The 25516-nt window shown below is 38.4% G+C and overlaps 1 protein-coding gene across 3 annotated transcripts in view; it reads right to left on the reverse strand.

The window, feature by feature from the left end:
• The window catches only part of BCL2 (BCL2 apoptosis regulator), a 234639-nt gene extending 209369 nt beyond the window's left edge, over positions 1-25270 (reverse strand). Inside the window, exons 1-2 of one of the 3 annotated variants that reach the window (XM_043977400.1) lie at positions 24532-25240; positions 23354-24307 (exon numbers count right to left, since the gene is read on the reverse strand). In XM_043977400.1, the coding sequence (XP_043833335.1) occupies positions 23354-23986 (633 nt within the window). In that variant the 5' untranslated portion in view covers positions 23987-24307; positions 24532-25240. Of the gene's footprint in view, positions 1-23353 lie in introns of all 3 variants that reach the window. The other 2 variants (XM_043977399.1, XM_043977401.1) reach the window with 2 other exon arrangements.
• Between the last annotated feature and the right edge of the window lie 246 nt (positions 25271-25516).

Raw genomic sequence — 25516 nt, forward strand, 5'->3', positions numbered from 1 at the left:
TTTAAAAAAAATCATACCAGCTTGTGCTCTAGAGACTCAACACTTTTTTTTCCTTTGCAGGTGCTTTATTAAACAAACCCCAAAGGACCCTCCCTCAACACCCCCCCAAATTTCTGTTGCCTTTTATTCTCTCTTAAAACTTCAATTTTAGTAAAAGTTTCAGGCTAATTTATAGTTAACACAAATGAACTCAAACAAGGAACAAAACAGAATGGAGAAGGAGGATGATAACTTCATATTATGTTCAGAATTTAGTATTCAGCCTTCTTTTTAAGAACATAGTTTCCTGGCACATGGTAAAACTCACTTAGTCCTGCATATCAACACAGCAGGCATCCTGTTCAACTGTTATTGTGGAAATAATGTGCTGTTCTATGCCAAATGCATCCAAATTAAACCAAGAGAGATGGAAACAACTCTGTCCCTTGATACAGAGTGGATGTTGTAGGTGGGCTTGTTTACAAGAATTATGAAATTTATAGCTAAATATAAAAACAGATCTGTTATATTGTAAAATGGAATGATATGTCATTTCACCTATGGACTACAGAAAGAACACAAAGATCAAGTTTAAAATGAGACCAGGGGAATGGGGAAAGGAGCAATAAAGGTGCAGCTGAAGACTTTTCCACATTTTTACTACAAAAGCAAAACACAGCCAATATTAAACACACAATATTTGGACAGTCATCTTTTCTGAATTTCAAATGTCTTGGACATTTTTTTCTTCCATAGAAATGCAATGGTGAATTTTATTAAGTGACTTAAATATTTCTAATTGTATGAGAGCTTCAAATTTGGGAGTTTTTTTCTTCTAGATATAAGTATAATCTGGATAAAGCAAATGCACTGACCCCATCAGCTTACTTGACTTATGGTACCATGAAGAGCAAGAATGACCTTCTGGACCCAGGCCAGTAGGAGTTTAAATGAGTATACATCTGGCAGTCATGCCACTTCTGGACATGAACTTGGTGGGACCAGTGCTATGTAAGAACTGAGCTAAATTAAGCCTATCCTTCCCTGGCGCGCCCCCCAAAAAAGACCAAGGAGGTACAGGAGAGATCTTGTCCCTGAGGTATTGAGAGAAAATGTTTATATATTTGTTCTTAGTATAGTTTTAAAGTGAATATCTCTTTGTAAAAATTAACTCATACTAAGTTGTTAAATTAAACTGGGGAGCAAATCATAGGTCCCTAAGAAGTGAGGGGTGAAGGTGAATAATGCAGCCGGTAGGGGCTTAGGTGAATGGCAGTAGAAAAAAAGATATCCCAAAAATAGAACCTCAAGGGACAGGTATAGCAGCCTAACTCTGGAATAGTGAGCCAGAGTATACATGCTATAACATCAATCTAGAAGCTAATAAATATTTCCAAAGATCTTAGTCACATAAAATCTTGAGGCCAAAGATGAAAAAGGCAGCATACAACAATCAAAAAAATATAACCAAGGACTTAAAAAAAATTAAAGGCAGTCTTCAGTGTTCTGAGAAAGATTCCTAATAAAACCAAGAAACCTAAAAATGAGTTTGTTTCCTAAACAAACACAGGAGAGACAGAAAATGCACATGGATTAAATAAATATTGTCTTTACCAGTTCTGTGCTTATAGTTTTAAAATTCTCTGGTAAAGTATCTTCTTGATGTATTCCTCCTTTTAATTGCAGAAAATACCAATTGATTCTTTGGGGGGGGGCAGGGTAAATGAGGGTTAAGTGACTTGCCCAGGGTCACACAGCTAGTAAGTGTCAAGTGTCTGAGGCCACATTTGAACTCAGGTCCTCCTGAATCCAGGGCCAATGCTTTATCCACTTCACCATCTAGCTGTCCCAATTAATTCTTCACTCAAGTAAATGAAAGCCATATCAACTACTGACCTTTGATGAAACAAACTACCACTATTTGTAAGAAATGAAATTCAGAGAACTGGAAAAGAAGGGGATGGGGAGGAGAATAGACCAAATAATTTAGCAAAGAAAATCAAAATCCCACCTTTAATTCTATATTCTTCATTGTGTCTGATGCAATAAATAACTATGCAGATGACTCTCAAATCTATACATTCGTCCCCAACTATCAGCTGGACATCTCCACCTATAGGTATCATAGGTCTATCAAATTCTACTCAGGTCTAAAATAGAACTCATTCTTTTTCCCTAATAATCTTCCCTCCTCCAGATTTCCCTGTTTCTTTTGAGGGTACCACTATGCTTCCAGGTGTATACAGTTTTGCAAACTTGGAATCATTCCTGAATCTTTTTCTTAATCCTTCATATGTAATCAATCGCCAAGTCTTGTGGATTCTCCCCCACATCTTTCACATTGGCCTCCTTTTCTCTATTCACAAAGCCTCATCTTACCCTAGTTCTGCTGTTTTATTACCTCTTACTTTAGTTGCTCCATTAGCTCCCTGTCTTTTCCTGCCTCTAAGCTCTCCCTTTCCATTCTATCCTCCACCCAGTGGCAGAGTCGATGATATTCCTAAAACACTGTTCTGATGGTGTCCCTCTCCTTGAAAAATCTTCAGTGGCTCCCTATTGCCTCAGATTAAATATGAAGGCTGCCATTTAGAATGGCTGTATAATCTGATTGCCATCTGCTTTTCCCATCTTATTTAATAGTCTTCCCTTTTCAACATTCCAGTCAAACTGGCCTTCACTTTTCCTGACTATATATTGTATTCCACAGGTAGTTGCCCAGGTCTGTAATTCATTCTATCTGCCTCCTAGGATCTCTAGGTTCCTTCAATGCACATAGGTCAAGAGGCACCTCTCATAAATGAGATCTTTCCTATCTCCCTGCACATTCCACTCCCCACTCCACTATGTCACTGGTGTTTTCCCTTGAAATGACTTTATATATACTGGTATTGTCTTTTTTTTTTTTTTTTAGTGAGGCAATTGCGGTTAAGTGACTTGCCCAGGGTCACACAGCTAGTACGTGTTAAGTGTCTGAGGCTGGATTTGAACTCAGGTACTCCTGACTCCGGGGCCGGTGCTCTATCCACCGCGCCATCTAGCTGCCCCTTATACAGGTATTTTCTTATGAGTAAATGTCCCATTCAAACCCCTAATAGAATCTAAGCTCCTTGAGAGCAAGGCCTGTTCAGTTTTGTCTTTTTCTCCCTACCACCTAGTTCAGTGCCTTACACACAGCAAGTGCTTATTGAACGCTTGCTAAATTGAGTTGAATCAAAACAATTTTAAAATGTTACATGTTGATAATGTCAGAAGTAAAGCAAGTCAGAGTATGATGGGGGCGGAGTTTTTCAACTATGGGAAAAGATCAAAATTAAACATCCATTTTTGCAAATTTCCATATGACTCTAGGAACCACGCCCTAAAGGTTGTACCAACAAATCTTCATTTGTTCAATTGCAATCATTAATACCGATGGTGTCTTGGAATCATCATTTTCTTGTACAATATGCGAATAAGAAAACATTAAGAGCCCCTAGGCAGTACATTTTTTAAAAGAGAGTTAAAATTAAAAATAAAATACAAAACGAAGAGCTATTTTAGTTATCATAAACTAACAAAAATGGCCTGTTTTTCTAAGCCCCCTCTACTCCCTTGTTTGTGGGGCTTGTGTTTTCAAAGCCCTTTTAGAGGCTTTAGACACATCATTCCCATTTTCTTTAATAAGAATCATATGGTCAAGCCCCAAACAACACTTTGCAAACACTCCCTCAAGAGGTCTGTGAGTGTGTGCATGTGTAAAGCACCAAGCAGTTAAATTCTTTCATGCTAAGAACATGACAAAACATAAAAGCTGATTCTAGGGATGAAAAATAACATGAAAGACAAGACTGGGCCTATTTTAATTATCTTGAAGAGATCCGTGACATGAAATATTAGAGGATGTTATTAATGTGTCCTACTTTTCAAAATTAAATATATTCCCCATATATAAACACAGTAACTTTTGAAGTAACTTTTTATTGTGTTAAAGAACATTATCATCGTCGCTAAAATATGCCCAGGCAGGCAGTATGGTGTAGGGGAAAGTACAGTGGGCAACAAGTCATAAAGAAGTCAGCCAGAAAACAAGCATTTAATAAGTACCTACTATGTGCCAGATCCTGTGCTAACACTATCTCCGTTGTGGCACCCCCCCCACACTTTCATGATGGCACTTTTAATGAAATAATAAATTCCTCAGATTTTTACCTGATCAAAACTGAAACCATAGACTTTTAAGGTTTGTTACTGAAAACTAAAAACCCAAAAACTCCATCACAAAAAGCCAGTCTATTAGAAGAGACTTCAACATTTCTTAATACACCTCTATCATACCATGTCATGATATGGTGTCAGAAAGCAACACATCATGGGAAAAGGAACAGGGGCAAGTGGGCTATTCAATTAGGAGTGTCCTACTTTGACTAGGATACAAAGCAGAACAGGGACAAGTTTGAAGTACCACCCAAGGACCTTAATGCTTCTTTCAAATGTTCCTTCCTCTCCTAGTTTTGAAAGTATTAAAGCATCCAGCTTATTCAACCAGAACTTGACAGAAAGCGTTTCCAAATGTTAGTTGACATTCAATCATTTCATTAGTTAATTTTTAAACGAACCAAATGAAGAATGCTCCAAACACTCACATTAACAAGACGAAGCCTGATGGTTACCTAACACTTTGTCATGACAACCTGTCATTTTCACACACAAGCCAAGTACAAAAAGGAAAACGAATAACCCTTAACTATGGCCTCCAAGTATCATTCACAGAAATGACAACTACTTTGAATGAAAACTTGTTCACTGCCTGTCATTTATTTCTGAGTGGTGAGCTGTTAGAAAACAGAGAAGCTCATTTTCTCACGCACAGGGACAAGCTCAAGGATGCTGCTGTCACTGAATGTGTTCATTAAAGTGGAATCTGGCATCAATAGAGGGAGCAGATACTAAGAAAGCAGGGCTACTTATCTTCAAGTTCTGAAGTTTCTGAATTCACTCGCAGAGACAAGCACTCGATGACCACTGAAAAAGTGTGTTTGCATGTGCACATTTTTTCTCCACAAGGAAAACTGTGAGCTACACATCTCCCTTTTAAGAGAGCCCCTGGAGAAAGACAGTCAAGATGCACTACTGGCAAAGAAATCACATAATCATCTCCTGACAGATGATAAGTGACAAGCAATCACAAGCTTGGCTTTTTTTCAGGTAGATGAAATTTCTTCAAATGAGATTTCCACCATTTCTTCAAACAGTGCTATTTCGGGGATCTGAACTTATGTAGCAGCTTAAGGTCAGTGGCAAGTACCTATAAGCACAATGAATTTCACCCATAATGCTCTCTTGGTTTTCACAATTTGTGATACTCTGTGGCCAACAAAATTCCTCTTTAAACTTTCAGGCTTAATCTCTCATTTCTGGGATCTGATTGAGCAATGAGTGCCTACTGACTTCCAAAGTTCATGCTTGATTTAACTGCTCATCTTTATGAGGGTAGTGGTAAGGGAAATTTTTGTCCCTGTGACTTTGGATTTATGTTTCCTTTACATGTGGGTTACAAAAAGGATTCATTTGACAAATACTTATAGAGAGAATATTGTGGACAGACCACTAGTTGAGGGACTAAAAGAGATATGAAATTTAGATTGAATAAGACCTCATGCTTCCAGGGAGTTTACAGTCTATTAGGGAGCTAGCATGCATACATAAATAAGGATAATACAGTATAGGTGATGATAAATGCATTAGACAGGAATAAAATAAATAAATTCCCAAAGGGAAAATTGTGGCTGACAAGGGGAAATCAGGGAAAGTCCCATGGAAGAGGTGGCATTTGAGCTCTGCTTTAAAGGATGAGTAGGAGGCAGCTAGGTAGCACAGTAGATAGCACTCTAGGCTGGAAATCATGAAGACCAGAGTTCAAATCCGGCCTCAGACATTTACTATCTGTGTGACCCTGGGCAAGTCACTTAACTTCGGTTTTCTTTAATCTACTAGAAAAAGAAATAATAAGTCACTCCAATATCTTTGCCAAGAAAACCCCATGGACAGCATTAATGTGCCTATGGTCCAGAGTCATGGAGAGTCAGGCAGGACTGAACAATAGTTATGCAGCTAAGTGGCACCGTGAATAGTGCCTGTCTTGGAGTAAGGAAGATCAATCTTCCTGAGTTCAAAACTTGCCTCAGACACTTACTAGCTGTGTGAGCCTGGACAACTCACTTAACCTTGTTTGTCTCAGTTTCTTCATCTGTAAAATGAGCAGGAGAAGGAAATGGCAAAACACTCCTGTGTATTTGCCAAGAAAACCCCAAATGGAGTCATGAAGAGTCAGACACAACTGAAACAACTGAACAACAACCAAAGAAATCAGCAGGCAAATAGAAGGGAGGCCACACTCTAAGCATAAGGACCAGTGTGTGCAAAGGTATGAACAATGGGACTATAGGACATTTTCAGGGTTTTAAAAGTAATCCAGTGAGGATGAAGCACAGAGTTCATGGAAGAGAGTAATATAAAACTGGAAAAGCTGGGTGGGACCAGATTGTTCAAGGCCTTAAATGTGTAGCAGAATAGCTTGAACTTTGTTAAATAGTCAAGAGAACCACTAAAGATTTCTAAAAAGAGACATGACCTGTTCAATGCCTAAGGAAGATTATTCTGGCAATTGTCTGAAAGACAGGTTAGATAAGAAGAGCCTATTTGCAAGAAGATCATTCAGGAGGGTTGGGGTGGTGTTAAGGTCCTCTAATAAAGTAATGAGGGTGGTGGCAGTAGGAATAGAGGGATGGAAAAGATAGATGCTATAGAAATTGGTGCCTAATTGAATATAAAGAAAAAAAGGGAGGGAAGTTAACTCTAAGGATTCAAAACAGAAGTAGTGAAACAATAAAAAGGTGAGATTAAGGGGAAAGATAATGAGAAAGGAAGGATGAAAAAAGGCAGGGATGAAGAAAGAAAGAAAAAGAAGGAAAGGAGGGAAGAAAGAAAAAGAAAGAGAGAATGAGAAAGAAAAATGGGAGAAGAGGGAAGGAGTAAATATTTTAAAATAAATAATGAAATATAATAAGTAATCACTAAAAGCATAATAATACAACATTTTTAAAACACAAAGAATAGGGGCGGCTAGGTGGCACAGTGGATAAAGCACCAGCCCTGGATTCAGGAGGACCTGAGTTCAAATGTGAGCTCAGACACTTGACACTTACTGGCTGTGTGAGCCTGGGCAAGTCACTTAACCCACATTGCCCCACCCCCCCCAAAAAAGGCTAGATTATCCACAAAAAAAATTTTAAAACACAAAAGAATAAAAGGAAAAGGAATCTAGAAGGGGAAAGAAATAAATTTTGTTACTAATGCATTTAATTTAATGTATACTCTTCTTAAAAGCAAACCCCACAAGTTTATGGTTTCATATATAATTCTCTTTTTTAATCTTTGTATATCGAAATGTTGGTGGTTGTTTTTCATCATAAAAATAAAATATTAAAAAAGAAAAAATACTTAGTAATTAGAGTAAAGTTAACCTGCCATACTATGCGTTCTCTCATACATTCAGGAAGCAGCTATTTAAAGACATTATGCTCAAGATATGCTGAACACTGGGAAGATACAAGGTAAAATCCCTAATATCAAACATCAAAGAGTTTGGAATCTCTATGGAGAGATAAAATATGTATAAAAGTAATAATGATACAAACCAGAATGTTAGGTTCATAGAATTGTAAAAAATATGTTATTAGAGTTCAGAGGAGGGAAAGATTACTTCCAACTTGAGGGAGGAGTTCTTGGAATAGGTAGCAGTTAAGTGAGCCTTGAAAAACCAATAGAATTTCAACAGGCCAAACTGGGCCATGCAGAAGACAGCATTCCAGATGTAGGGAACATTGTGATCATAGGTTCAGGGGCAGGAAAGTACCAGATGAATATATTATCTTGGCTGAAAATATCATAGTAAGATGAGGCAAAGTATGATATAAGGCTGAAAAGGTAGGTTGGAGACGATTACAGAATGTCTTGAAAGTCAAGGTAAGTACTTTGATTTTGCACGGTGAAATTAGGAATTCATCGAATATTTTTAAACAGCGGGGTGATGTGATCAGGGTTGGGCATTAGAAAGATGGGAAGGAGGAGACAAGTTAGCAGGTAAAGAGAACTGAATTGGGATAGTGGCAGTGGAAATATTAAGATGGGGACAGAGGCAAGAGATGTTACAGAAAGAGACTTGGCAGGATTTGATGGCTTACTGAATGCAAGGGATAAGGGAAAAGTCATAGTAAAAAGATTGACTATAAGGTTGCTTACCTGCATGATGGTGCTGCCAAAAGACACGAGGAAGAGCAAGGCTTTGAGGGAAGGGATGATTAGTTCACTTTTGGATACAATGAGCTTCAAGTACCCATAAGACAACTGGTCATCAGGAAAAACTAAAAAGATTGCTTACATTGCTTACGTAATAATTGCTTACATGATAATTCCTTACACATTATCAACTGAATCTGAAATCACAATAGATTCAGGATCTCATTGATTTGGGAACTTCTTCCACCATGTGAATCACAACCCATCCATGCTTTCTCGTCCTGTGCAAATATCATTGGTGTTGTTCCATACATGCTCTATAAAAGGTACATCCAAACAACTGGAGGGAGTGAATGGGAACCAGAGCAACACTCAGGATAGCCATACATCAGTCTGTTCTCCCTTGCTCTTGCTACATGACTGTCCCATCTCTTTTTTCCCCAATCATACATTTCCTGGATAGTGTCTTTTATGCCACTTCTTATGCACAAGTCATCACTGCTAAAATGTTGCAATTTACTGCCACCCTCAATGTATCTCCAATGCCTTCAGGTCACCTATAATTTTTATTCTTCAGAGATCACGTCATTCTATGATTCACAACTATACATCATCTCTGAGAGAATGCTGATAATGAAAAAGTGGACTTTGGCATTATAAAGCAACTTGCAATCATTGAAAGTACTACACAATTTCCCAAATGTTATCCATCCTTCTTTCCTTCTCTGACTCAATTCTGGGGCTTTTTTGATTCTGCAGTGCCTGTTTAAGATGTACTGATGGACTAAGTCATTGGGCTATCTAGAAAACCAGGTAATATACATTCTTAATCCATTTGCTTTTTCCCCTACAGATTGATAAGCAGATCTCTTTTGAGAAGCCATGGATCTGATATAATTGAGGAGAACATACCTATAATATTCTTAAGTATTCATTCTGGGGTTTCTCCCCTCACATGATTAAAACTCCATGAAGGCTGGGGCTGTTTTTTTATTTTTATCATTGTGTCTCCAGTACCTGGTATATAGTAGGTACGTAATAAATGCTCATTGATTATCAATTGATACAATCAGCACAATGCTCTCTACCAAAAAAGAATACCTAGACAATTTCAGCATCTATGAGGAATCCCTCTCTCATTTGATATTGATTTTGACCTTTGTTCTAACTAGGTGATGATCTGACTACAGAGAGTGCTGATTCTGAAATTACTCCATATCCGTAACCAGTTGTTTCCTGTCTCATAATATAGTCAATTTCATTTTTTGTGTGTGATGGGTCTTGTTGCTTTCCACATCTGGTGACTTCTGATGCTCTCCTTGAAGAATTAATTCATGATATATAAAATGAAGCAAATGACTAATCTATAGACAGGCCTTTGACTTCTTTGTGGAACTGAATTAAATATAATTCCTTAATCACCATCATTGTAATCAATAAATCCTACTAGATTGCAAACTGTGAGAGCAGAGACAATGCCTGCAATTCAATTCAACTTTCTTTCTTGTTTTTTCTACCTTACCTTATATAGTATCTTTCACATGAGAAGGCACTCAATAAATATTCATTGAATGAAAAAATGAATTAATCATTCAATTTGGATTAAAAGTAAAAATTCACAATATATGGAAAAGAAAATCTTACCCTTGAGAACATTAAAATCTAAATTAGGTTTGGGACATAAAGCAGAAACAAAACAGCTGTATCTATTCTAGATTATTCAATTTAATTAAATAAACTATATGTTTAATAAATTATAGGGTTTTTCATATTTTATATACACATATGTATATATTTGGTAATTCTCAACAAAGGAAAAATATCCAAGATTAGCCTGAATGCTTAGTTCAATACTTAATGTAAATTAAAATATAAGACAATCTTCCTCTGGAGATGTGTACAATTTCATTTGCCAAGTCAAATACAAAAGATAAAATCTTAAAATCAACAGTGATCATATTTCAAGTGGATGCTATAGACTGTTTGAATTTCCACTGAAAAGTAGTGGACTTTTAATACCATTAGTGGGTATTAATCTTTACTGAACACTAGCTGAAACCTTCACCTATACAATAAAGGTTATGGCAGGATTCTGTAAGTTGTTATGAGATTTAAGTCTCAAGTTACTTTAGTCTAATTCAATTGAATTTAAAATAAGCAAGAAATTGGTGGAGCAAATAAAGAACAAAGTTTCAAGCAAGAGTCACTTTGGTTAGTGAAGAACCAGAAAGAGAGGGCCCTCAGAGGAGACACGGGGAAAAAATCATCTTATCTCATTTAATATAATAGGCAGACAGATAGTAAATTGTTGGGATAAATAGTATCTTGAAGGTACAATGAATAATTTGGACATAATTCAGAGAAATCCACCAAAGGGTTTTAGGAGTAATATTATGCATATACAGCAGTATTGTATACTTTTTTTTCTTGATGATAAGAACCAACTCCTATCTGGTCCAACTATCATTTCAAAGGATATAACTCTTAGATCTAGATAACCTTTCCTGAACTCTAGCTCCACATCGCCAACTACTACTGGATATCTCTAGCTGCAAATTCTATAGTCATCTTAAATTCACCATATCCTGAACATGACTTGTTATCTTTTCCCATGAATCCTGCCCTCTTCCTAATGTCCCTTTTTCTGTTCAGAACATCACCAGACTTCTAGTCATCCAAGTTTACAACATAATCATCTTCAACTATCTTTTCTTTCACCCAAACAGTTGCCAAATTTTGTTGCTTCCTGCATAATAACTGTCATACCCATACCCTCCTCTCCACACATGTGGCCACTACCATTGTTCAGGTCCTCATCACCTCTTGCCCTAAACTATTGCAATGGCCTCCTAATTGGCCTCACCACATCAAGTCTTTCTCTTGTCTGACCCATTCTCCCCATAGCAGCCAAATTGATATTCCTAAATCAAAGTTCTGACCAGGTCATTTTTCTGCTCAAGGAGATCTAGTGGTTCCCCATCATCTCAAAGATTAACTATAATCTCCTCTGATTAACTTTTAAAATCCTTCACAAACTGGCTCCAGCCAACCTTTCCAGATATTGCATATTATTTTTCTTCCTGCATGCTATGTTCTAGCCACTTGCTGTTTCCTACACATTGGCATTCCATGTCTTTACACACAAGAGAGTCCATGCCTGGAAGCCATGGTCTGCCTCATGGAATAGCTACCTTCCTTCAAGACCCATCCAGAAATGAGTCTGCAGCTATCTTACATACATTTCATACTTTCTTTTCTGTGTATATATGAAAATTGACATATATATATATATACATGCATACATACAGATGTATCTGTATATGTGGACATATACATATATACTGAATAAATGCTTGCTGAATGTTGAATTAATGTAGGTACACAAGTAGTTATATGGTATATTTGTCCACATTTTAAATTAGGAATTAACATATAATTTTTCTTATTCTGACACAGAATAGAAAAATATCTTAGGCCAGCAGATCACAGACAGAAGAAGACAAGAAAAGATAACCTTTAATACTCACATTTTTGGTTTCTGCTCTAGGCAGTTAATCTCATAAAGTATTTGTGGATTCTTCAATCTCTGTCACAGCTTTTTAACAAACATACAGTTAGAGAAATGTAGTGATTAGGGCTCCATAAAAAAAGAAAGATGAATTGGTCTCAATGGAAAAATCTTCCTTGAAAAATTAAAGTTCTACTTGACACTGTGGTTTCTTATTGTTTTCAAGAGACATAATAAAGAGCCGAGTAAAGCTCAGTCATAAGCTTCTGACTCATTACATTAAAGCCCCAGAGAGTTTCATGAGCTGATTATTAACTAGAGATGGAACATGGTTCTATCACTGGAATTCTGAGGCTGAAGAAGAGACATAAATGGAAACACAGATTTTTCCAAATAAAGCGCTTCCCCCTTATCCCCACCCCCCCACCTCCAACCATTAAGGCACATGCTGCAAATGCAAAGTGCCAGATGATGTGTGAGATACAGGCAAATTCCATAGTAACTTCCTCATGGAAACAAAGAACAGATCATTCAAGAAAATAACATAGGTAACACCTGTAACATTGCTCCCATTTCCACACGAGTGTACAAGTGTGTATCACAGTCCAACAGGTTCAAGAGCACTTTTCCAAGAGGATCAGCATTTATAACAGGTTATTTTAGCTACATTTATGTATTCAGATTTTAAAATTCAATATCTGCTTACCTGAGGAAAGACCATTACCCTTAAAAAGATTTTGTATTACAGTAGAGACAAGACCTGTGACTTCACTGGCAGCAGCCACTCCCACATGAGGACAGTCTCTCTACCAATGAAGGTACTTTATCACTGCACTTTATACTCTTAGAGTTGCCGAGACTAGAGTACCAAGAGGACAGCTAAGTGGCAAAGTGGACAGAGCACTGAGTTTTATACCAGAAAGACTCATCTTCATGAGTTCAAATCTAGCCTCAGACACTTACTAGCTATGTGACCCTGGGCAAGTCACTTCACCCTGTTTGTCTCAGTTTTCTCATCTATAAAATGAGCTGGAGAAGGAAACCACTCTAGTATCTTTGCCAAGAAAACCCTAAATGGGGTCACAATCGGACTTGACTGAAGGAAAAGAACAAACAAAACCTGAGAGTCGATTTGCCCAGAGTCACAGAGCTATAATGTGCCAGAGGCAGGACCTGAACCCTGGAACTTCTGAATTCAAAGGTCATTGCCTCTCTATTGCTGCCTTCTTCAACTAAATCCTATTCTTCATTTATTCCACTTATATACTGTACAGAGATGTATGTGTAATGCTAACCGCACAATAGAATATGAGCTCTCTGAAGGAGTCTGCTACACTTTTGCCTTTATATATCCAGGGTCTAATGTGGTGCTTTTCATATATTAGACAATGAAATGCTCATTTGTTAATTGATTGATTAGGCATTGACAGGTTGGTTATAGGAACTACTTCTAGAACATATATTGAAGCCAAGTGACAGGCTGAAGGTAGAAATGGACCCAAAAGTATATGTGACAATTCAAATGGGGCAACCATTAGTACCCTAGGACAAAGCTTCTTAAATTGTGGGGTCCATATGGGATCAAGTAACTGAATGTGGAGATCAAGAAAAATTTGGCAACAGTAAAAGGTTATGTATACCAATTTTATATATCTATATACCCGGGATCATGTAAAAAACTCTTGGGCAAAAGGGGGTCATGAGGGGGAAAGGTTTAAGAAGTCCTGTTCTAGGACAAAGAAATTTATCTCTTTGTTAGCCCAGGTACACAGCAAATGAAAGAAACCATGTAAGTTAAGGGATTGGGTTGGGTAGATGGATCATTATCAAAAGGTTTCATAAAAATATTTAAATTTATAAAGTCTTTTTTAATGTAAAAGGAGAAATGTTCCCCTTTGAAAATTTAATAGATGACTACATGTGCAAGAAAGTTAAAGAAAGGGTTTTTATTGAATAAAACCCAATAAAATCTAAGAAACAGTGAATCTTACAAATTACATTTTAGGAGGCTAGCTTCTGATAAGCATAACAGTACCATAGCCTAGAAATGCCCCATCTTTTTTGTTCTTGTTGTTAAAAGAAGAAACCCTGTTGTGACCAAAACCTGTCATCAACATTTTTCTGGTGTATAAACACATTATTATATGAAACAGACAATTCTTCATACTGTTCTAATCATTCTCTTCAGACCTTTGTTTGCATTTCAGTAACAAAATTAATAGAATGTCCTAGATACTTGAGGGTGTACTTTATTAAGTCTTTTTGGACATAAATAGTGTTAGTTGGGCAAATATTTAACAAAGGGAAGTCCCCTTCCTTTTCAGTTCTCTTATTATACATATTAAATTAACTGTTACAGTATTTTTAAAGATATCTACATTGTTCTTCCTTTCAATTCAAGCCTAATGCACAAGTGAACAGCCACCTGAGTAAAATCCTTTTTAAAAAATAGCTTTAAGCTTAAGCAAAATTAGATATACATAATTAGTAACAATAAAAACCCCAATTCTTTTTTTCTTCCATATAAAATCCTTGACCATACAATTGTCTTACCAGCTACAGAAACTAGTTCTACACTGTGAGGATTGTTTTAAGAGGAAAAGATCACCAAAATGCTGGCTGTATAAGAAACATGCTATAAAAATCATCTTCATCATCATGACTGTTTATTAGAGATCTATTCCAAAAGTTATGTGAAAAATCCTATTTTGCAACAAGTTCCAGTATATTTTTTAAGCACAATGACTACCAGCTTGATACAGTAGGCAGGGTTCTGGAGTGAAGTCAACTTGTATTAAGATACTCATATTCTGTGCATTCATAGACATAGAAGAAGTAAAAGACCCTTCCAGTGGTAGCAGCAGGACTGAGATGGGATGTGGAAGCAAAGATGTCCTTGAAAAAAAATCTATTTAGAGTAGACTGATATTGCCATTGTGCTACCTAAAAGTAAGATGTCTTGTGTTGGACTGGTGGCAACAAGCCTAGATGCAAAAGAGAAGGTATGAGAGCACTACCTTTTAACCATGGACTAAGGAGAAGAAAAAAGAAAAGAGAAAAGCTAGGAAGGAAGTAACTGGTACACATTCTCAAAAACCTCCAAAGTCTACTTGGTCTACAGATGACAAAGAGTAGGAAGGCACCAAAATACAGAGAGAGAGACAGAGACAGAGAGAGACACAGAGAGAGAGACACAGAGACACAGAGAGAGACAGAGACAAAGAGAGACAGAGAAAGAGAGACAGAGAGAGAGAAAGAGAAACAGAGAGAGACAGACAGACAGAGACAGAGACAGAAAGAGAGAGAGAGAGAGAGAGAGAGAGAGAGAGAGAGAGAGAGAGAGAGAGAGAGAGAGAAACTGAACAGAATAGCCCTTAAAACAGCTGAGAGAGGGGTAGCTAGGTGGTGCAGTGGATAAAGCATCGGCTTTGGATTCAGGAAAACCTGAGTTCAAATCCGGCCTCAGACACTTGACACTTATTAGCTGTGTGACTCTGGACAAGTCACTTAACCCTCATTGCCCCGCAAAAAAACAAAACAAAACAAGCTGAGATAATACTATTGCCCCAAATGAAAGGTTCTGAAGAACCATTGGCCAGACAAGGAGGCAGAGAACTCTTGAGACACTTTGAGACAAAATATGTTACATAAAAATTGATACCGCCAGGGCCAGAATTTCAGCATAGGTCGCCTTTGGGGATGCCCCACAGCAAGGATTTTGTTGTCATTATTGTTTTCAGTCTGGGTTGGAAACCAAAAAGAATGTTCAGCTGAAACCACAATCCAAATGATTTATTCCACAAATGAAACTCAGCAGTCTCCATAAAAGACTTCCTCCAAGTGCCTTGTCTTGGTGGGGAGGTGACCCTCAAACATCATGCCAGCAAAGGGCAGGCTCTAGCAGGTAGCATAAAGCTGAAAGGATCCTAAGTTCTGACCTGGGCAATAATTGTCATGGGGGGGGCGGGGGGGAGGGGGGGGGGGCCGGGACCAGGCTAGCTAAGTGGTGAGAGATTCATCACCAGGAGGGAGGTTACTAGGCTATAGATCTTGACCACCATAATAGTTGAGGAATCTCTCTCCTAAGAAAGGGATGGATTGTGATACGGATTCATGGAAGGAGTCTCCATCCTAATGAAATCACAGGTGTTTTGAAATACTAACATATTTTAGTGTGAAAATTAAATCGTTGCTCTTGTTGTTCAGTCATTTCAGTTGTGTCTGAGTTTTCATGACCGCATTTGGTGGGGTTTTGTCTGTTTGTTTTTTGGCAGAAATATTGGAGGTTTAACTCCTCCAGCTCATTTTACGGATGAGGAACTGAGGCAAACCAGGTTCAGTGACTTGCCCAGGGTCATACAGCTAGTAAGTGTCTGAGGCTGGATTTGAATTTAGTTCCTCCTGACTCCAGAGCTGGCACTCTATCTACTACACCACCTAGCTACCCCAAAATTAAATTTGGTCTCCTTTTAAAAAGGAGGTAGGTGGTAGGTGGATGCTGGTGCTGTAAGCATGGTGAAGCCCCACATGAAAATTCCTTCCTTAAAGGTTTATTTTGACTAACTCAAGGAAGATTCCTCCTTTTCCAGCACATTGAGTGACTAACTTAGAGGAGGCCACTGACCAATGTGGCACTGCATGAGCTGCAAAATAAATCATTAGAGGATATATACACATCATTGAGATCCCTGATCCAGTTGGAAAACCATGTGCTATAGGGCACTGGACTAGAGTGAAGAAGAACTAGGTTCCAATCCTACCCTCAAGCATTTATTGGCTACCCAACCCAGGGCAAGACACTTAATTTCTGTCCTTCAGTTTCCTCATCTGTAAAATGAGGGGATTAGATTTAAGACTCTTCTACTTTGCCCTCGAGCTCTAAATTTATAAACCATTGAAATATTAGGTAAGTATGTCTCAACATGCAAGTGGAGAACTTAAAGAAATTCTCTGGTGGTTTGGGGTATTAAAAAAATTGCCTAAAACATCACATAAAAGATAAAATGGTCTTTCTTCTTTTTGAGGAAGGGACTTGAATAAAATAGAACAGAGTCAAATACAATTGATGGGGGAAGGTTTGTAACACTCCCCAGTGCAGCCAGAATTTGATTAAAATGTAAACTGGGAAATATTTAACAAAATAAACAAAAGTACAATAGAACATAGATGATGTTAATATATAGTTTTCTAAAACAATATGTGCCCAGGGATCCTTATATCTGGTTAGAGGACCCTGTTTCTATTTGTTTGACACCACTGATGTAGAAAATGATCCCAATTCTGCACTTGCCCTGCATATGCAGGGCATAAAAGTGCTTAAACTGAGAACACACACACACACACACACACACACACACGTTGTTTCAATAGCTGTTGTTTGTTGTTTTAAGGTGTATGAGGTACTTTTCTCACAACACTCCTGCAGGTAAGTAGTCCAAGTATTATTGAGTTCTTTCTACCAGAATATAGTAAGTGATTTTTATTTATTCAGCATATGTCCCTAGTGACTTGGATATGCTTACAAAATTCTTAAGCTTCTCATTCTTTAAACTGACAAATAAAACCAGATTGTCCATGACATTCAAAGTCCCTAGTAATGTTAAATGAAAACAGAGACAGAGCATTCATGTAGTATTTGCATAGGCCTAGTATGACTGAATATTATTTTCCTGAAAAGTAGAACTATTTTTTGCAATGTCAGTTTTCATTCCTTGTATGGGTCATACAAAAATAAAACAGGTGGTACCACCAAAATTCTCAAAATAAGGGTATTCTCTTTCTCCTTAGGGTAATAATAAGCCCATATACTCAGAATTATAAGAGACCTTAGTGGCCAGCCCTTTTAGTTTACAAATGAAGAAACTAAAGGCTGCAGAGGTGAGGTGATTTTCCTACTACTATAGAAGTGGTAAATTGTACAAAGTGGTTTTGAACTCAGGGTCTCAGACACCAAATGCACCACTCTTGCCTTTAGACCCTGTTGCCTCCCAAGAGTAAAGTGGACATTTATGTGGCACTTTTTCAAAAGTGTTTTACAGTATTCTCTTATTTAAACATTAAAATAACCTTGTATGTGGATACCACAGGAATGATTATTCTGAGGTTCAGTCAGGGACATTAAATAAGAATTCATCTCTGCTTAATCAAAATCTGCTCTCTCCTTACTTGGAGTCTTCAGTACGTATTGTAATGGATGGAACTCTAAACCTGGAATCAGGAAGATGGGAGTTCAAATTCTGGCTCAGGCACCTACAATCTGTGTGACCCTGGGCAAGTCTACCTCAGTTTCCATATCTGTAAAATGGGGATAATAATTAACACTCACCACCCAGGATTTTTGAAAGAAAAAAAATGTGGTCATATTTGTAAAGCTCTTTGCAAACCTTAAAGTGTTGTAGAAACGCTAGCTATTATTAATAGTACCCCCTAATGATCATCATCAGTTTTGTTTAGATGAAAACACAAGCTTCATCTCAGTCAGTATAAGAGAAGAGTAGCACAAAAGCAGTCACTAAACTAATAAATCTGAAATCAATAATATGACTTCTCTAAGATTAAGGAACTGGGAGGTCACAACTACTGTACATAAAGTAAATAAAGTAGGTTTATCTTAAAAAGGTTTAGTATAACCTTTGAACTTCAAATGCAATACATCTTTGGCAGAAAGAAAAAAAAACTTTAGTTGTACACAACAAAGACAGTGTTGTTGGGTTGTTTTTTAAAAAAAATACAAATGCACTTCTGATAAATTTCAGTTGCTACATTATTGCTACAATATGATTGGTGGACTTAGAAGTGAACCTAGAAGGACAGTGATGGAGAGAAACCACCGAAAATATATGCAAAAAAAAGAAAGGATATGCAGCACCCACCCACCTACTTGGTGAGTGGGCTCACAGTTCAAGAGGTATCTGAAACAATGTAGGAGTTTGGGGGTATTTTTTTAACTATTGCTTTTTATTACCTGCGTGTTGCTATGTAGCCTAGTGACATTTAAACAATCTGAAATGCATTAGTTCAATCCAAAATTACTAAAAAGTGCAACAGGTTCTAGAAAGCACAATAGAAACCTGGTGGTTGAGTGAAAACATGTTTTCAGTGATACAACTCAATGATAAACAAAACAGGCACCCAAACTAAAGGGTAATTGGACTCACTAACAATAGAATCAATAAACTTGTATGAAGGTCCAGGCCTAAAGAAGTTTTTCTCATACATCAATCCAAAAAATTGTAGGAGCTGCAATATTTTTTATCTACACAATGAATTATTAAAGAGTGTCATGTGATTCCTAGCCAGCTAAAAGAATGTACTTTCCCAAGGAAAGTTCATCATTATTTTATTTAAAGCTAGATATTTTTCAGGCTATTTTTAATCCTAACATTTTGATGCCAAAATTGCTTCTAAGCAGCTGATGTTTAGCTGCTGGAAAATTGATGTTCCTTCACATATCATCTGGCACACTGGCTTGAGAATGCTTTGGCTATCCAGTTAATCAGATGCCTCAGTGGCTGTGAGCTGCATTCAGCTTGGCTATAGTACTGCTTGCTAAGTGAAAAATCTGACTGGAACTAGCAAGGGCTGCAGATAACCAAATTCTCACTCTCAAAAGCATGGCCTAGCAAAAGCTTTCTTCAAGGATAATTTGAGATTCTGAAAAAGAAAGACACTGCCACCTCAGCAAGCAAATGGAATGGAAACAATAAGAACCTTATAGCAAGATCTCCATCCTCTCATACACTATCACAAGGCACTGGGTTGAACATTACTTCTCTTCCCAGTAGCAGAGATGTAATAGTTTGCACTGACCATCAGATGCCCAGATCAGTAACACTTAACTTGTAAGAACTCCTTTGTCACTAAGTAGAGTCCCAGAGTCCCTGTAGCCATTTAGAATATCAGACTCTAGCAGTATGATAAAATAATGGTTAACAGGGTCATTAAAAGAGCCGAACCACCTGACCACCACTGGGGCAACTCCTTTGAAATTTTAACACTTAAAACTGAAATGTTAACTTGCCTGAAATGGACCGCTGATGCCCATGGAAATTGCCTTAGTACCCTGGGAAACACAGATGGTTAGATAGGCCTAACTACCTTAAGAATGGCTTCTTTTTTTCTCTCTACTTCTAATTTACTTCTTCCCAGCATTAGGCTACCCCAGTGGGCATTCAGGAATTTATCCAGACACCTGAAGTTTTGGGATGGTTGTCAAGAGAGCAAGAATGGCCAATTCCAAAGTGCAACCTCTCCCAACATCTCATTCCCTCCCTCTTCTTGCCCAGTAACATAACCCCTCATAGAAAAGCTTCCCAATAACCTATTTTAGAAGACTTCCTCACTCAGTGCTAACCCAACATAGTCTAACCTTGCTCTGCCTTTCTCAGGATGTCACACAACACCTTATTCAGGTTAAAGAATAAGGCACATATCAGGCTTCAGCTGAGTCTTTACCTTAGCTTTGATTTGGAGTGCAGATGTGGCATTCTGTGACAAATCCATGATTTCCCAAAGAGGTAATATATTTCTCTCTTTAGTTAAGTGCTCAAGGCTCAGACTACTTTAGTAAGTTTGTTTGGTGTCAAAAAGTTACATTGTGTCTAAAGCAACAAGATCCCACTGGTTTAAGCTAACTTACTGATACAGCAGTTTAGAAACTGGTTTATTAAATCCTGGGAAAACTACAGATTAGAAAAATCTTATGTTCTGCTTTTAAAGAGGTTAGTATCACTCTAACACTGTATATTACCATGATCTATAGTTCATAGGTTTATGGAAGAGCCCCCAGAGGGTATATAATCCCAAGTCCCTTATTTTAAAGATGGGAAAACTGAGGTCTAGGGAGGTTAAGTGACTTGTCCAAGGTGACGCAACTGACAAGCAAATGACAAATAATTACTTCTTAGGTGCCATTAGAGTACTAAACTAGAAATACAAAGTGATAATGCAAACAAATTGGAAATAATAAACAATAAACTGTGTTGTAGCCTGCTATGTGGCTTGTTCTTAAATCTGAATAAGATATTATATGACATCTTCAGAAAGACAAAGCAAGGTTCGACTATATTGGACTAGCAGTAAATGAGGAAGTTTTCTAAAATAGAAGGTTATTGAGTAGATTTTCTATAAGGGGTTATGTTACTGGGAGAGAAGGGAGAGAGAATGAGATGTTGAGAGAGTTTGTACTTTGCAATTGGCCATTCTTGCTTAATATTTGAAATACTTTAATTTCTTAAACAAGGATCCCATGTCACAATCTTTATTCAGCAACTTCCACAACTTATCATTTCCATGTATTGTGATTTTTTTTTTCAGCAAAACCTTTAGTTTTCCTTGAAGTCACCAATCTATTTCCTTCTGAAAGCTAGCAAACCTTCTGCTTTAAGCCATTTGTGATTTTATTTTAGGTAACAAAGTTTGGTCACAACTTGCCTTCACCATGTTGGGGCTTTTCACTGTATGTATGTTTTGATACCATAAGTGTAGTCACTGTCAATCTTAAGCACTTGTGGACCATGAAAATATGTGAAAATCTGATCACTCTTTCTTCCCCACCCCTCCTCCCCAGTGAAAAAGAGCCCTTATTAAAAACACAAATTCACAAGCATATGATTTGACTCTCATAGGATTCAGAAACTGGTAGGAACCTTAGAGCCAAAGTTCTCATTTTACGGCAAAGGGAATTGAGGTTCCAAGAGGTAAAGACTTGCTCAAGGTCACAGAGAGGGGAAATAGACTATGCTATAGCTCAACTGCAAAGATAAATGTTATGATTTAGCAACCATCCCTAAATATATGTTCTTTTTACTTATTTTATTAATAAATTATTTGATGGATGCCAGTTGCCATCTGGGCTTTCTTCCACTTGAAGGGAGCATTTGACAGTATATTCTCAATGATTAGTAGTTTGGTTTTAGTCATAAGATGATGCTTTTGGAGACCACAAGTCCTAACAATAAATACTCTTTGCATTGGCTGTGAAAAAAATAAACCTAGCTTCTTGATATAACCTGTTTAATTAAAATATGGTTCAAAGAAACTATTCTTTCAATGATAACCTTTTTGTTTTCATAATTTATATCTTTTTTTAAAAGCACACACACACATACAAACTATGTTGTATGATTCTTCCCAAAAACCACAGATCTAACTACATGGGAGTTAGCCTAAGAATAAATTTGCCCCATATGGCTTTATTATGTGGGGCTGAATTATGAAAATCTAGTTAATTTCATTTTTAAATATAGAGGTCTATATTCATATGTGTCCCATTTTCATTTTATGGTCCTTCTCTCCCCTTACACAAATGATTCACATAGTTTACAATACAATATTAAATACTTTGCATAAATTATATGTGCATGTTCATACATCTGTGCATTGTGGGTGGATATGTGCAAAACATTTCACTTTCAGTCCTCCCTAGGCCTTTTTCTGTAATCAGGTCTCATAGAGCAATATTAATAGTTCTCCCAAGGACAAAAAAAAAGGGTATCTTCTAAGGTAATCTTTTACATTCCCAGAAACATGGAATGAGATTCTTTAGTTAGAACAAGAAACTTTTGTCTACCATAACTGAAATCTGGACACAAAGTTCTGCACTTCAGGTGTGCCCTGAGATTCCAGGTTGGAATTTAGTTCTAAATCTTATTCAAGTTTCAATGAAATGGTCAAGTCCTGGATTAGACTGCCAATTTGGAAAAAATGGACAAAGCATTTATTTAACCTACCAGGAAGAGCATTTCACAGGTGCTTTACATCTGCCAATCAGTGACTATGAGGGTTCATAACTAAGCAATAACATTCCTTCTTTTACAGAGTAATGGTCAATTTAAAAGCCCAGCAGAATAGCTTACCAAAAGGTACAGGTGCTATATGCTGAACAGAATCTAAAATTCTAAAAAAAAGTCTTAGGTTAACCAGTTATACAAATAAAATGCAAAATATTTCACCACAAGAAGTGAGTCATTAATATCCTCAAGTTCTTTCCTAAATACACTGTTGTACATGTCAATCTCCCTGGATATGGACAAGTCCCATAATCATGTAACAAATTACACATATCCCACAGTCCTGTTGGTTACAGGTTTGAGCCAATGGAACTTCTGGAATGTGAGCTTCCTGCTTTAAAATGTACCCTGGAGTTTTTTTCCAGGGGAAAAGGCAGCTCACATTTTCTCTCCTCAGGTTTTACCTTTACCAGTGAATCAGTATAGGGTATAGAAATTGAAAGAGGCATTCCCTGGTTCTCCGGTGAATTTTAATCCCCACAAAATGATAGGCTGAGCCCCATAACCTTCATCAAGATTAACTTAACAGAAGACACCACAAATTGGCAAATGATCCACTTGGAGCAATACTTTGAAACCATGTTGATGGAAAGGGGTCATCCAGTGGGTGTGAAAGGTCAGGGTGGATGAAAAGTAAAGAAAAACGTGGAGAAAACTTTTGATCCCACCTGGAATAGTTTAGCTGCCATCATCTGTGGCAGAGGACTGACCACACACTGCAGGGACAGCATCCATGGACAAGCCCGCGATACCGACTCTCACACTCACACTGAACAAGACATGCAGCCCAGACACCTACCCATCCTCCGTTATCCTGGATCCAGTTGTGCAGATGCCGGTTCAGGTACTCAGTCATCCACAGGGCAATGCTGTCCACCAGGGGCGACATCTCCCGGTTGACGCTCTCCACACACATAACACCACCAAATTCAAAGAAGGCCACGATCCGCCCCCAGTTCACCCCATCCCTGAACAGCTCCTCCACCACTGTGGCAAAGCGTCCCCTAGCAGTAACAGGGGTCAGGTGCAGCTGACCTGACATTTCATCAAAGTCTCTCCGGTACCTTCGAGAAAAATCATCTCCAGCTTGACGGAGGGTCAGGTGGACCACAGGTGGCACTGGACTGACAGCAGGTCCAGCAGCAGCAGTAGCAGCAGCAGCAACAGCAGGAGGAGGAGGCAAAGGTGAGTTTCTAGCAGCAGCAGCAGAAGTGGCCAAATCCTGGGGTTCAGCAGGCAGAGGTGTATGTCTTGGCTGGGTAGAGAAGATCCCAACAGCAGGGGCAGAAGCAACAACAGGAGGAAGACTTGGAGAGGCTGGTGCCATCAGATCTCCGGCATCCCACTCGTACCCTCTCTGTGACAGCTTATAATGAATGTATTTCATCACTATTTCCCGGTTATCATACCCTCTTCTTTCAGGGTGAGCCATGATTCCCAAAGGAGGGAGCAGTCAATACCAAGGAGAGCAGCCAAATGGTGACAACACCCACCTCTTATTCCCTTTCCCACCCCACACCCCCCCAAAATACAGAATAATAATTATAATCCGGTTATTTTATTGGATGTGCTTTTCATTTCTTGACCCTGGGGGAGTCTTGTCTCTCTGGAATATTTTATTCTTCTTGGTGTTTCCCCCTTGGTATGAGATGCACAGTATTTTTATGTTTTAAATTCCGTTTGTATCTTTTTTATTTCATCAGGCACGCTATTGTTATTATTTAGATTATTTTATTCTATTTCCTCGGTGATGCTGAAAGGTAAAAAAAAAAGCTCATACTGAGTCAAAATCAGGTGCACTTTCTTCTAGATACTCTAGGTGAATGTGGTTCGTAACTACCACGACTGCTACACATTTTACAACTTATAAGAATTTACTAGTTTTGGAATCAAACATATTCTAATGCACTTTTAGGTAAAACCTCAAAGCTCTATTAAAAGTTACAGAAAGTAATTTTTCCTGTGCAAGGAACTTACTTGTCTTTTAAGTACTGTGTGCTCCTCTGTCAAGTTTCCTTTTTGTGAAAACAGAACAAGCTCATAAGGGGGGGGAAATCCCACAAATCTTCAGGATTTTCAAGTTATATTTGCTCTGAAACTTCCAAATGAATCAGGAGTTGGAAAAAATTAGAAGAATTTCCAAATTAATTCCCAGACTTCTGTTTCAGACACCTCCAGAAGAAGTGTCAAACCCTAGAAACTCCAATCGGAGAATCCAGGAGTAAAAAGGAGGGGGGAAAAAGAAAGAAAGAAAAAGGCAGTGGCGGCGGCGGCAGCAGATGAATTACAATTTTCAATCCAGTATTTTGCAGAAGTCCTGTGGTTTTCCCTGTGCAATTTACACACGCACACACGCGCGCGCGTACAGGCATTGATCTCTATTCCAATGACTGCTTCACGTCTCCATTTAAAAGAGAAAGGAAAAAAGATGGAAGAGCAAAAAAGAAAAAAATTCCCCTTCTGATTAAACTCCGGACAGAAAAGACATTTTCCAAAAAGCTGCTTGGTAAATGAAGGCAGAAAGCGTACAGCACACCACCGTGTGCTCCACGAGAGGCGAGCTCGCTGTGTGTGGTGGTGCTGGTGAAGGGGTGGGGGTAAAGCCGTGAGGGGAGGGTTTTATTTTTCCCTCCTTTCCTAAAAAGGATGACTGCTACGAAGTTCTCCCCCTCTAAACCCCTTCTTCCGCTGCACCCCACCGGGGCACCCTCCGCTGCCGCACTCCCTTTCTCCTCTTCCACCACCTCCACCTCCACCACCAGCACCGGCACCTCCCCCCTCCTCTCCTCCTCCTCGCCTCCTCCACCACCTCCACCCCTGTGCAGCGAAGTCAGGGCTGGGGTGACTGAGTCGGCTCTGTGCGCCGCCGACGGGGAGGTCCTGGCGGCTAATGCACATTCACTTGTAGCAGCAGCGGCGGCAACGGCGGCGGCGGCGGCGGCAGCGGCAGCGGCGGCGGCAG

This window comes from Dromiciops gliroides, chromosome 1, assembly GCF_019393635.1.
Source record: "Dromiciops gliroides isolate mDroGli1 chromosome 1, mDroGli1.pri, whole genome shotgun sequence".
Taxonomy (NCBI): domain Eukaryota; kingdom Metazoa; phylum Chordata; class Mammalia; order Microbiotheria; family Microbiotheriidae; genus Dromiciops; species Dromiciops gliroides.